The sequence below is a fragment of the Leptopilina heterotoma genome, unplaced genomic scaffold (assembly GCF_015476425.1).
Source record: "Leptopilina heterotoma isolate Lh14 unplaced genomic scaffold, ASM1547642v1 Lhet_166, whole genome shotgun sequence".
Classification (NCBI taxonomy): domain Eukaryota; kingdom Metazoa; phylum Arthropoda; class Insecta; order Hymenoptera; family Figitidae; genus Leptopilina; species Leptopilina heterotoma.
Window position 1 is genome coordinate 1,410,145 of NW_025110882.1, and position 11,944 is coordinate 1,422,088.

The window sequence follows — 11,944 nt, forward strand, 5'->3', positions numbered from 1 at the left end:
TAAATTTTTAAAAAATTTAATTTTAAAATACTTGGCTATAGATCCGTTATAGGTTATAAATTACCGTACTTTTTCTAAATTATATACATACATGTAAAATGGAACATTTAAAAATGATGGCAAGCTAGACATTCATCGAGATCCAATAAGTATGTGTAGAAGAAAAAAACTAAAGTTTGTATGTCTATATAGTTGAGATAGCGCAGACGCAAACGTCACGACGCCCGGCGTCCCGACGCGTAACGTTAGTTTTGTCCTGGTCGTACAACCTCTCGGGTCTCACGTTTTATTCGCAATTGCAATTTCTGATTTGATACAATGCGCGAAAAACGCGTGTGAAAATGAAATTATGACACTTGTTAATCACAGTTGTCTAAATCCTTCTTCTTCTTCTTCTTTCTTTTCTTCTCTGTATGAATTTTTTATACAAACAATTTAATATTATGTCTAATTCGTAATATGTTTATTGTTTATCCACAATTTCGACTCATGATAATTTATTTACTAAAATTTAATTTCAACAAATATTAATTTGCTAAGTTCAATTAGGTTCAATCTTTGATTAAGTACTTAATGTTAGAGTTATTATCAGTCGTATTTTATTTATAGCAGTATTTTACGTTTCTCTAAAAAGGTAAACATTTTCAAATTATTAATTCTTTGTTTACTTAATGTGTTATTATAATTGTGCAAATAAGTGAAAAGCGATAAAAATATTTGTGAAAATAAAAACATTAATCTAGATGTTAATTTCGTTATACTCACAAGCAAAATTATTTTAAATCCTTTTGTATGAATCAGTTAATATTGTTCTCTGAAAAAAATTAATCAACTTTGCAAATTATACAATTATTTCATAATTAAAAAGTTTATTGTAGTAGAAGAATATTGAAATGGGATTTCATAAAATTATCCCTGAGTACAATGGATATTATTCATTAATTAGTTTTAAAACATTTTTCATTTATGATTCTAATAATTAACTTCTTTTTAAATTAAAAAAAAAAAATTTCTTACAATATTCATTGAATAATTTTTAAACGCACATGCTATTGAAAAATAATTTCTCTATAGACTTTTATTATTAATGAGATGGTATGAGAATAAAAAGAAGCTTATTAGTTTATAAAAGGCAAGAAAATAAAATAAATTGAATAATTAATGCACGCTTATAAAATTATATATGTCGGTAAAAAAATGAAATAAATTGCTATTTTAAATAGAAACGATAATAAGATTGAAAAAAAAAATTGAAAGTGCGGACTAATGTGTAATGGATAAAGAAAAGTTGTTTTAAAGCTTAGAAATAAAAAGAAAGACTGAGATCGAGAAACCCGATGAATGGGACAAAGTTTAGGCTCCGAGTCGTAGATACAAATACAATTCGTACAATTGAGTGTAGTTCGTAGGACAGTGTGTTGGTGGACAGGAAGGACCATTTGAACAAAAATGAGGGTTCCATTAGTTTCCCTTGGAGGTATTGTGGTCTTATCATTCGCGGTAGCAAAAGCTTTATCTTGTGTCTGTTCACCTCTTGAGTGCGACCTTCTCACCGAAGAAGACTGTCCTGGAGGGCTCACCTGGGATCCTTGCAAGTAAGAATGACAACAGATTTCTGAATCAATTTTCTGACAGACTGAGTCATTAATTCACTAAACTTAATTTAAAAGATAATTCAATTGTTCCGAAGCAATTTCTTCAACGTTTGCAAAAGTCGTAGTCGTCGATTAAAAAGTGAATTATCGAAGCAACTGCTCAGCAAAAACTCATTTTTACATAAAAAATCAAGAAAAAAATATTCTTATTAGTTTGATGAGCACTCTCAAATAATAATCATTATTGAAAATTAGTTTTCTTAAATTGAAAAAGTGATTGCTTTCTTTTGTAAGTTGCATTATTCAATAAATTGCTTGTAATGGACTTTTTTTATTTTTTTTTATTTTTTTTTATTGGCAAAAATTGACTTGACTGGCTTAAAAGACAAACAAACATCAAAATAGTTTGGGTGTGAAATCGAATTATGGAAATTATTGAGTTTATATAGTTTTCAGACTAATTTCGACAAGCCGCATGTATAATAGCCTTTGATGTTTCCCAGTTGTAATATTGTGCTTCAACAGTTGCTGACTGAACCGAAGGAGAATCGATTTCTCATTTGGGCCACATTTCAAGCATTAATTTCGGAAGATGCTGAACGTTTGCTTCCTCGAGCATCGAAAAACCAAATTGCTATTTATTTCAACCTGAAACAATTGCTCTCTCGACGTATGCAATGTCAACTGTGAATTGCAATAATTTCCCTCGAAAAGACGCAGACTTCTCTTTAACATAAATAAGTTTTCAATTGAGAAAAATGTTTCATTCCACAAGTTCTTTTCATGTATAAAAAAACGAAATGCTCGACAAGAATTACAGATTACTCGTTAAATTTTTTTAACAGACTTATTCAGAACTTTAAGTCGACATTGCGTTTCACACTAGAAAAACAGAATCGATAAAAGATTTCGCTTCATTTAGCAAAAAAAACCTTTCGCATTTGAAATTGGCAATGGCAACGAAGAATCTTTAATAACAAGTTTTCATAAAATTGCTATACTCGCCCTAGTCGTCCTTTTTTTAATTTACTTCCTGTTATATCCATAATCTATAAAGGTCTTTCCACGTCGAGGCAGACTTGATCATTCCGTCACTTTAACAATTTTCGTGATACACGTTTTTCTCAGCACTTTTTCCCCTTGACTTGATTCTCCCTTTTCACTTTGTTCTCCATTTGCTTTGCTAAAGTGAAGGAGTTCAATCTCAATTCTTTAGAGCTTGATTTTTAAGGAGAGAATTCATTTGACACACGTGTGAAAAGTTTCTATTGTAACAATGAAAATTTTTAATGCTATTTAATAAATATCCGAACATGTAGGAGAAAGGCTAATTCAAAGACCAATTCTACACCCAGGTATTTGAAATTCTCCAGTGAGAATTACATACACGTAATTTTAAGCTCAGGCGCAATGAAATGAAACACGAGAAATTTAATTTAACTTTAGATCAAAGTAAAGTTGCAAAGTGAAACTAATAAATTGAAATAGGACAGCTTCAAATTAAACTGAAAATTTCAAGGAAATATTATATTTTATATTAAGCTTAGATATTTGGCCTGATTTGGCCTTTGCCACATTCAGTTTCAAAAGGTTTCGCAATTAAGAAAAATCATTAACAAAGGAGATTCTCAAATCTATTTTTCAAAATATCCCTCTTTTATAAATTATATTATATAGGAAAATTTCAATAAGGGTTCAAAAAATAAAACTACTTGGGGGGTTTTAAAATTTCTGCAAAAATTGTACTAGGTAGTTTTATGGACGTCCCCTATCGAAATTCAAAGAACGAGTTTTAAGAGAAATGTTAACAAACAAACATTGTGCAAATGTGTTTCAGGTGTTGCAAAGTATGCGCGCGTGTTGAAGGGGAGCCCTGTGGAGGACTTTTTGGCTTTTCTGGAAGTTGCGCTATAGGTCTTCAATGTGTAATTAAAAATTTATTACACCACGCTCGTGAAGTCGACGAAGGAATTTGCACAAGTAAGGCATTCAATTTTCTATACAAAATAATTTTTTTTATTCACCAGAATAGGACCGGATAGGACCTATCCTAGAAAAATAGTTTTTAGAATGAAATATTTCTTTTTGTAAAATTAATTTAATTTGGTTGACGCTTCCTACAAAGATACACGTTTATAAGCATTCAACAGAATTTTTCCTATTTCAAGCTTAGCTTACTTCGCTCTCAGAGAATGAAAATTCCTTGTTGTGCTTGCAGAATTAAGAAACGAGATTCTGTTCAGTCTATTCAGTTCGTGACCTGAATTCTTCTCCTGACTTGTCTGATACTTCCTAATACAACGAGTGATCACTTAATTATAACTTTCTAAAAATTTTACGAGTTTCAAAAAAATTCATGCGCACATAAAGAACGCAATTTTTCTGCGAAGCAACTTTTTCATTCGTTTTTTGTCTCAATTTGATATCCGCAGATAAATTGTGAATATAAAAGTTTAAAAAATTCTGTTTGATGAATTAATATTCTCAAATGAAGCTTATAACTCTCATAATCTGAATTAGTTGAAAGTTATAATGAATTAACGAAAAGTTGTCCACTAAATGATTTAGTAATAATTTTCAAAGCAACCAGTAAAATTTTGCTGATTATAAAAATCGATAAAACAGTTTCACTAATTATGTCCCTGAAGTTATAACGTCGACACTTGGCGACTTCAATGTGGAAATTAAAGATCGACACGCTTTTAATCTACAACTTTTGAAACAATTGCTTAATTTCTTGATTTCTTCGATTTCGTTGCAATTTTAAAAGAAAAAAATTGTCTTCGATGTGCTGAGCGTCGGCGTCGACGCTAACTTCAGGGACCGCGACCGCCTTTAGTGAATTAGATGTAACACCCTATGGAAATAGAGAAATTACTCAAGCGTTACGTGTAGAATATACTACTTGATGTAATTATAAGAAACAGGCCATATTTTACAGTGGTGGTGGTAATAGACAATGAATTTACCGCTGATATTACTCACATGAGAAACCCATTTGGCAAACAGTATGGAACGAATTAATACAGTGAATAATGATGTTTATTATATTGTTAATGACTTCAATGAAATTTATGTTGTACAAGATAATGATAATGATAATGATGATGATTCCTATTAACTATTGGAAGGGAATCATATTATTTTTTAAAGTGATTTTCTTGTTTAAATATAAGCTAAAACTATATATTAATTCCTTTACTTTAATATGTAAACGAAGCGGAAAGAATTCTGACAATAATTTTGTTGCAGATACAATTTGAAATGTACAAATTAGAGAACTAAAACTTTTGTAGGGCTTGGGTCAAAAAATATGATTAACAAATTTGTGCGGGCATTGAAAAAGAACCGAACAAGAAAAACATTCTTTTATTTATGATTCATGAAATATATTTTATTATTTGCCGAATCATTTTGAAAAGTGAAATATAAATATGTGCAATAGATGCGAAAATGAGAGAAAGAATTTTTTTTAAAAAGTTTATCTCTGGATCATGCCTAATGATGTTACGCCCAGAATGAGGAAACATTTTCCCTTCGTAATATATAAAATAATATGTTTGATGATGAAATTCAAAAGCAGTACTTAGAAAGTTTATAAAAGTTTCTGACGTTAAATAAATGTGAAATATTGATAAAATGTGAAAATTACTTGAGTGACTTTTATATTTTCGAATACATTCAATATCGGTGATATAGCGAAAACGATTTTATAACATTTTCAATTCTAAGTTATTATAGAACATATATTTATTCCAATATTTGTAATTCAAGAGTTGCTTATGGATTAGATGTACTTTCATAAATAATGGAAAAAAATGTATAATACAAGTTTCGAGTTGAGAGAAACTTTTTATGGTATACATATTTGTATTCTGTAGGTTCTTGGGTAGTAACTATTGCGAAGAAAATTGTTTCGAGATAAAATAAATACGAATTAGTAAATTTTAAATTTGAATAATTTCTTTTATCTATTTTCAAAACTATTGTTTAATTTTATACATAAGAAAGGAAAAAAGAACAGTATGAAGTCTACATGGCTATGAGGATTAATATTTGTAAAAGCACAGTTAATTCTAATTTTGTGAAATGTGATTAAAGTTTAATATTAGATTAATAGAGTAGGAATTATTTAAATTAAAGTAGCTAATGGAATTAGAATGTTAAAATGATGGAGGATAGAGGAAATATGAACTTGTTTTCATTATTCTCGAGATGACTTTTTCGATATCGAAATCTACTCGACACGAGTCATTAGTTTTTATTATTTTTTATTAACTATAACTATAACATTAGTTACGATTTAAGATTAAAGAGTTAGATTCTCTGTTGAATAAAAAACCTTGATAAGCGTTAAAATGCGGGAGAAGAATAAATATACTCTTGAAAATGTACAGCGTTAATATTTATTGATGAAGGAGGGGGAAATGTGGATGTGAATTCCGATACTCACGGTTGGAGAATGCGATTCTACGAAAAAGTATCTGCTATTACCGCAAGCACTTTTTCAACAACGCAACGTGAATTGTATCTAAAACATATACATTTTTCATTCTCACTCTGCTTTAAAAAGGAAATCACCTCGAAAAGCTTAAATTCCACCAAGAATAACACTCTTGTGCGCAATGATTGTAATTGCGAATTTCGCTCTAAACAATGTAAAATCATTGTTAATATCAAATGAATTACGGCAATATATTTTCTTGATGCATTTTTAATCCGTTTTAATTTGAGTAATAAATGAAATGGTCCATGCAGCGAGATTTGTTACGATTAGCGCAGAAGAGTTATTTGTTTGCTTTTTCCATAGGCTTAGTATATATGCGAAAATCGCAAGTATCGCAAGTATTGCAAGTATCGCAAGTTGCACTAAAAATGCACGGAGCACGGCTTGTAAACCTTGTAAATCACGGCAGTGATACAGGCAGAGTAGAGTCAGCCCTAGCCGTAGTTCGGCGCAAGGGATACGCCGCCTCTCCCGTCAGACGTGACAGTCCACGAACAGCGAGCGCTGTCCGCGGCTGTCCGCGGCCTTTTCGCTAAGCTAAAAATAAAACAAATTAATGGAAATAATATTATGCGACAGTAGGCAAGTTAATTCCCCACCCATTTCTCATCAAGTTGCATCAACTTGATACATGAATACGAGGGGATGCGGATAAATTAGTCTTGAAATGTCACACTTTTCGAATGGTATAAATAGATATGAGAATATTTTAACGAATAAGAAAATTTATAACTCGAAAATTATCGATTAACATATCTTGAGATGCATTAATTTCCGGTGCTTTATTTCTGTTCGAGTGTTTTGTGACTCATAACATTCACATAACTTTTATTGACATTTTAGAGAGAGCCTTTTGAAATAATAGACTCGTTACTGTTACTCATAAAAGTTCGCGTTGTATAATTACATCTGTTAAATATATATATATCAAAAAAATTCGTAATATTATATTAGGGTTTTTCCGGGTTTTTCCTCATTTCAAATTCCCTGACTTTTCCAGAATTTCCAGGTTAAAAAAAGTAATTTTTACAGGTTTTTTAAACTATATTTATATTTTACCAAATGAAATAACTGATTTCAAAACAAAACTTTGACTTTTTTCCCTGACTATAAAGAGTATTCTGACATTTCCAGGTTTTTAGATTGCATCAGGCAACCGTATATATTTAAAAAAATAAAATGAAATAAAACAAAGAAAGGAAATACATAAATTAATTTATATTTATTGAATGAAAAAGAGTATTTTCTGCACTGTGGTGACACTTGAAAGTGTTGAAAAAACTAGGATATAAATTGATTCTTAAAGGTACACGAAGAAATATACTTCAACTACTAAAGTCACAATTTTCCACAGAACTTTTAAAATATGTCATTTGACTTGAGCTTGAAAAGCATAAAATATTCAAGTTGAGAAGTGTGATCGACTGGACGAAACAGAACACGAGCACTACTGCTTCTGCCTTTCGATTGAAGTGAGGCTCGAGATAAAAATGCAGGAAGAAAGAGGTTTTCAATTCTATGACAGCTTTTTCTTTGACTTTTTTTGTTACTTCACTGTTACTTCACTGTTACTTTACTTTGAACCGAAAATATCAAGTATTGCGATTTATGACAAGACGTTTCATGAAATGTATGTGATTCTTTTTACTGAAGAATTACAATAATGTTATTTGGCAAAATTCACTCATTCAAAACGGTGATAAAACTTGAATAATTTTCTTCCTGACAAATCACTTGGAGTAAATTTTTTTTTTGTCATGTATGGAAATGAAGCGTTTTTAAAGTGATTATGATGCGCGTTCACAAGGAGAGATAAAAGACTGTCAAGATTTTAGCTTGAGACTTTTTTTTGTAATAAATTAAAAGAGACAAATGTTTGAACATTTTTAATATGTGTACAGAAATCCCGGGAAGATGGAGGAGGCACTGTCCGCACGGGGCAGAGATGTCCGAGCCAGGATGTAACCTTGTTGGCGAAGGAGTCACAGATTCTGCCGGAAATGCAGTAGGAGCCTGCGTTTGTGGACCCTCGGTGTCTTGGTGTTCCGGCGAAGCGAAACCCTACACGTACAGAACACGTCACGAGTGTAAACTTAATTTGGCGATGAAAATTGCCTACGGTAAATATCTCCTTATTTATTGCAGTTTTATTGTTTTTTATTTTTATTCTATTAAGATTTATTTATGTATTTATTACATTTGCCAAATGATACAAGTTAGACATTGAATGTGAATTTTATTTTAGTTCTGAGAACAGTAGGAACAGTAGGGGTATATCGAGTAGCTAGTATAAATAAGAAATCAAAACAACTCCCAAGAGTGTGATTCACATTTTTATTGTACCCTCTCAATTCATTTCCACCACTGTTGCGTTCAGAATGAAAAGCAAAGTAAAAATGTCCGACTTTGAATAAAAAGAAAATATAAATAAAACTTGAGAGAAAAGATGAAGTGTTTAAACGATGGGAGATGGGGCAGCGTTAATGAAAGTCAGGTCTTTGGAAATTCACCTTTTTCTTCCTTCTTTATTCTTCATTAAATGTACACCTCAAACGTTTCTGTTTTTCTTTTCTTTTCTTTTCTTTTCTTTTCTTTTCTTTTAATTATGTTATGATATGATGGTGGTTCTAATATAAAATTTCTAATTTTTATTATTTTTTTTATTTATTTTCTTTTATTTATTGCAGAGAATTGCAGAGAGAAATGTATTGAAAAAGTAATAAAAGTCGTATATTTTGAACAGAATCGATTTAATATTTTAGCCAGAATTGTAGTTGAAAACCAAAGAGATCCAAAGGGAAGAGTTGATAGAACTTGAATGAATTAATAAATGAATTTTAACTATTTTATCATTCATCTGGAACTGATTCCAAATTTCATTAAATATGTGTATAGAATGTTGCATATTAAATTTATTCTCAACTATTAGTTAGCACCTATAGAACATTGCTGGGAGCACCAAACTGTCAGAATTATTATATTTAAATAATAAGATTATTATGTTTTATTATGTTTTAAACAAAATCAGTCGATATTACAATAAAGCTCACTTAACTACATGCCTATAAATCTAGAAAATTCCTTTTAAGTATAGATAAAATAAAATCTAATATTCACTTTATAATGTTCACTTAGCTTAATTAATCGTTCTTTTATCAAATAGTCGTGGACTGATCCTTTTTTCTAATTCTTTCTTAATTCTTTACTTACAAAAAATTGTTTTCTAATATTAGAATGTAGGGGAGTATAGAGAAACATTCTACGCACTCTTCTCACGTCTCAATCCAATCTACTTTTTTTACTTTTATGACGTGGCGAAAGGTCGTAATGTTATATATATATTTTATATATATATATATATATAACGATGGTTCAATTTTTATTTAATATTGAAATTTAAATAAGATTAAGTACATTATATAGAAATTACTTATATATTTCAAACTAGTTTTATTTTTGTACATAATAATTACAAAACATTGGAAAAAAGAAACTTTTTCAAAATGTCAAGAAAATGTCTACCATGTCTATAAAAATGTTTACTAAATTCAATTACCTACTGACTTTTTGCTTTTGTATTAGTAAAATTTACTAATAAATAATAATTTCTACTAATTTATTAGTAAAATTTACTAATTAAAACTTGGAGAGTACTCATGAAATGACAGGCTCTAAATAAAAACTAATAAAACTTAAATATGTTTTCAGATGAGTTACCTGAATCGTCTTCCAGTAAAGGTGAGTGCAATTTTAGTTGTTTTTCACAGCGAGAACAATATATAAGTGTAAAATTATTACTACTCTGAAATATTAATTATTTTTTAACATTTTCAAATGTCATTTCACTTCACCATTAGGTATATAAATATATAGTAAAACTCGTGAAAAGTCAATTATTGAAATATCCGTAAAATTTATACCAACTTTAATTTAGAAGAAAGTGTCGCGGAACAAAGGATAGAAAGTGGAATATTTTACTTATAAATCTAATGGATTAAAGGGTGTTAAGACATCGTGATCGTTTCATGAATCGGAAAATTTTTATTGTCTCCTTAATGACCGTTCTTTTTGAAAAAGGCAAAGTGTGCTTTGTTGTAAATCATTTAGGCTCATTCTCGGTCCTTATTATTCCAATTAATTCCGACAGCAGAGTGCGCTTCGAGGTTTTTGCTTTCCAATTAACGCGAACCGCGTATAACAGCATAATTACGTAATGCTCTCTCACCCCTTTGCCTCTCTCAACACTCTATAGGATTATATAAAAACGAGACATTTTCACAAATGCAAAATGGAGAAACAATATTTCATTGCCAAAAGTAATGTTTTTTTGTTTTTAATATGTTAAATTTCCATCCACATTATATGTTTAAATTTTTAAAGTCTGAATTGATAATTTAATTCGTAATTGAGTTCATAATATTAGTATTGTGTCAGTGTGTTATTTCGGATATTCAATGATGATGAAGTTACTCATTATTTTACAGAGAAAAATTGAACGTACTGAACAAGTGTGAAATAAATTAAAATTTAATTCTTTGATTGTTTTATGTACATAAATATAAAAAGAGTTTAAACTCGCCTCATTGAAAAATATAATAAATAATAATTATTAATATTAATTAGGATTCTTGCAACAAAATCGCTTATGAATGTCAATATTAATGCAATAAAAAAACAAATTAACTTGGGTTATTACCCAAGTTTGTCGAATATTGTCATTTGACATTTTTTATACTGAAGATTGAACGAAGAGTGTTTCGGCGGTGTATTTTTGGTCTGGCGAAATCTAAAGTCTTATGTACGGCTTTTATGGGAGAGTTGAGTGTCAGTTTGATTGATGAAAAAAGTGCAGAGTAGAATGTAGGATTTTGTCCAAACATTTTTCTTGATACTGTTTGAACCAAGTTTTATGCGCTCCTTTTAGCAACACATAACTTTCAAGTTGTCTCTGGCTTGATCAAATCTTGTTGGATAATTTAAAATTGTCTAAATTTAAAAATGTCAACTTTTCACAATCGTCCAAAGGAAAAGTTGTAACGGTTGTAACTTTTCCTTTCATTATTAACTCAGTATTGTAATAAATCATTTTCATAAATATCCATCATCACCGAGTTGAATGAGAATTAAAATCTTCGAATTAAAGGATTATTAGAAATTGAAAAACGTTTCATCAAAAGTTTAGCGAGTTTGTTTCAATTACACCGTAAACTCAGCAATTTGAGCATGTAAACTATCATTTCCTTAGTTTTCTTGGGAGAATCAAGTCTGGCAAGAGCAATGTTTGTTCTTCTCTAATGGAAATAGAGAGAACTTGAGGGAAAAGCAGAAAGAGAGAACCTACCATATCAGTAATTTTCTGTTTGCTTCAAGCTTTTCCCATATTGGAGCAATGTCAAGTAATGTATACTTCTTAGAGTGGAATTGACTTCATTCTCAAAAGTCATCCCATGTGTCGGTGTGAAATTTTAATAACGACTCTTTAACTTTTTCCACCGAGACTTTCAATCCAGGTAGTTTATTTTCATAACCGCTATTATTGGATGAGAAAGTGGTTAAAGAGCTCTGTTGAGGAATACACGACAAATGGGGAAAAAAGTTAATATTAATCTGCCAATCAAAATGACTGTCTTGTTACCGGAATAGTATTAAATCTTTGTTCATTTATGATTTAATCAGAGCTTGTTAAAGCAAGTCTTCAGTCATAACTTTTACTCAAATCTCGCAGGATCATAAACGAGTTATGGGGGATGGCAACTTGGGGTAATTGCTTTATAGAGAATGTGACATTTTATCCCCGGAAACATAATATCAAATTCTTTTAGAAGAAAACTTAAAAGTAATA

General features: G+C 30.1%; 1 protein-coding gene across 1 annotated transcript; it reads left to right on the forward strand.

The window, feature by feature from the left end:
* The first annotated feature begins 263 nt into the window (after positions 1-263).
* LOC122499200 (venom protein 302) lies at positions 264-4,610 on the forward strand. The gene is made up of 4 exons (XM_043607381.1): positions 264-634; positions 1,224-1,595; positions 3,433-3,575; positions 3,814-4,610. The coding sequence occupies exons 2-4, from the start codon at positions 1,450-1,452 to the stop codon at positions 3,852-3,854; spliced, it is 330 nt and encodes a 109-aa protein (XP_043463316.1). The 5' UTR covers positions 264-634; positions 1,224-1,449; the 3' UTR covers positions 3,855-4,610.
* The last annotated feature ends 7,334 nt before the right edge of the window (positions 4,611-11,944 follow it).

Excerpts from the sequence above, each read along its gene's own strand:
- LOC122499200 (XM_043607381.1), top strand. The coding sequence starts at position 1,450 with ATGAGGGTTCCATTAGTTTCCCTTGGAGGTATTGTGGTCTTATCATTC. Across the intron at positions 1,596-3,432 it reads CTCACCTGGGATCCTTGCAA|GTGTTGCAAAGTATGCGCGC; the intron begins GTAAGAATGACA and ends AATGTGTTTCAG. Across the intron at positions 3,576-3,813 it reads CGACGAAGGAATTTGCACAA|AATTAAGAAACGAGATTCTG; the intron begins GTAAGGCATTCA and ends TTGTGCTTGCAG.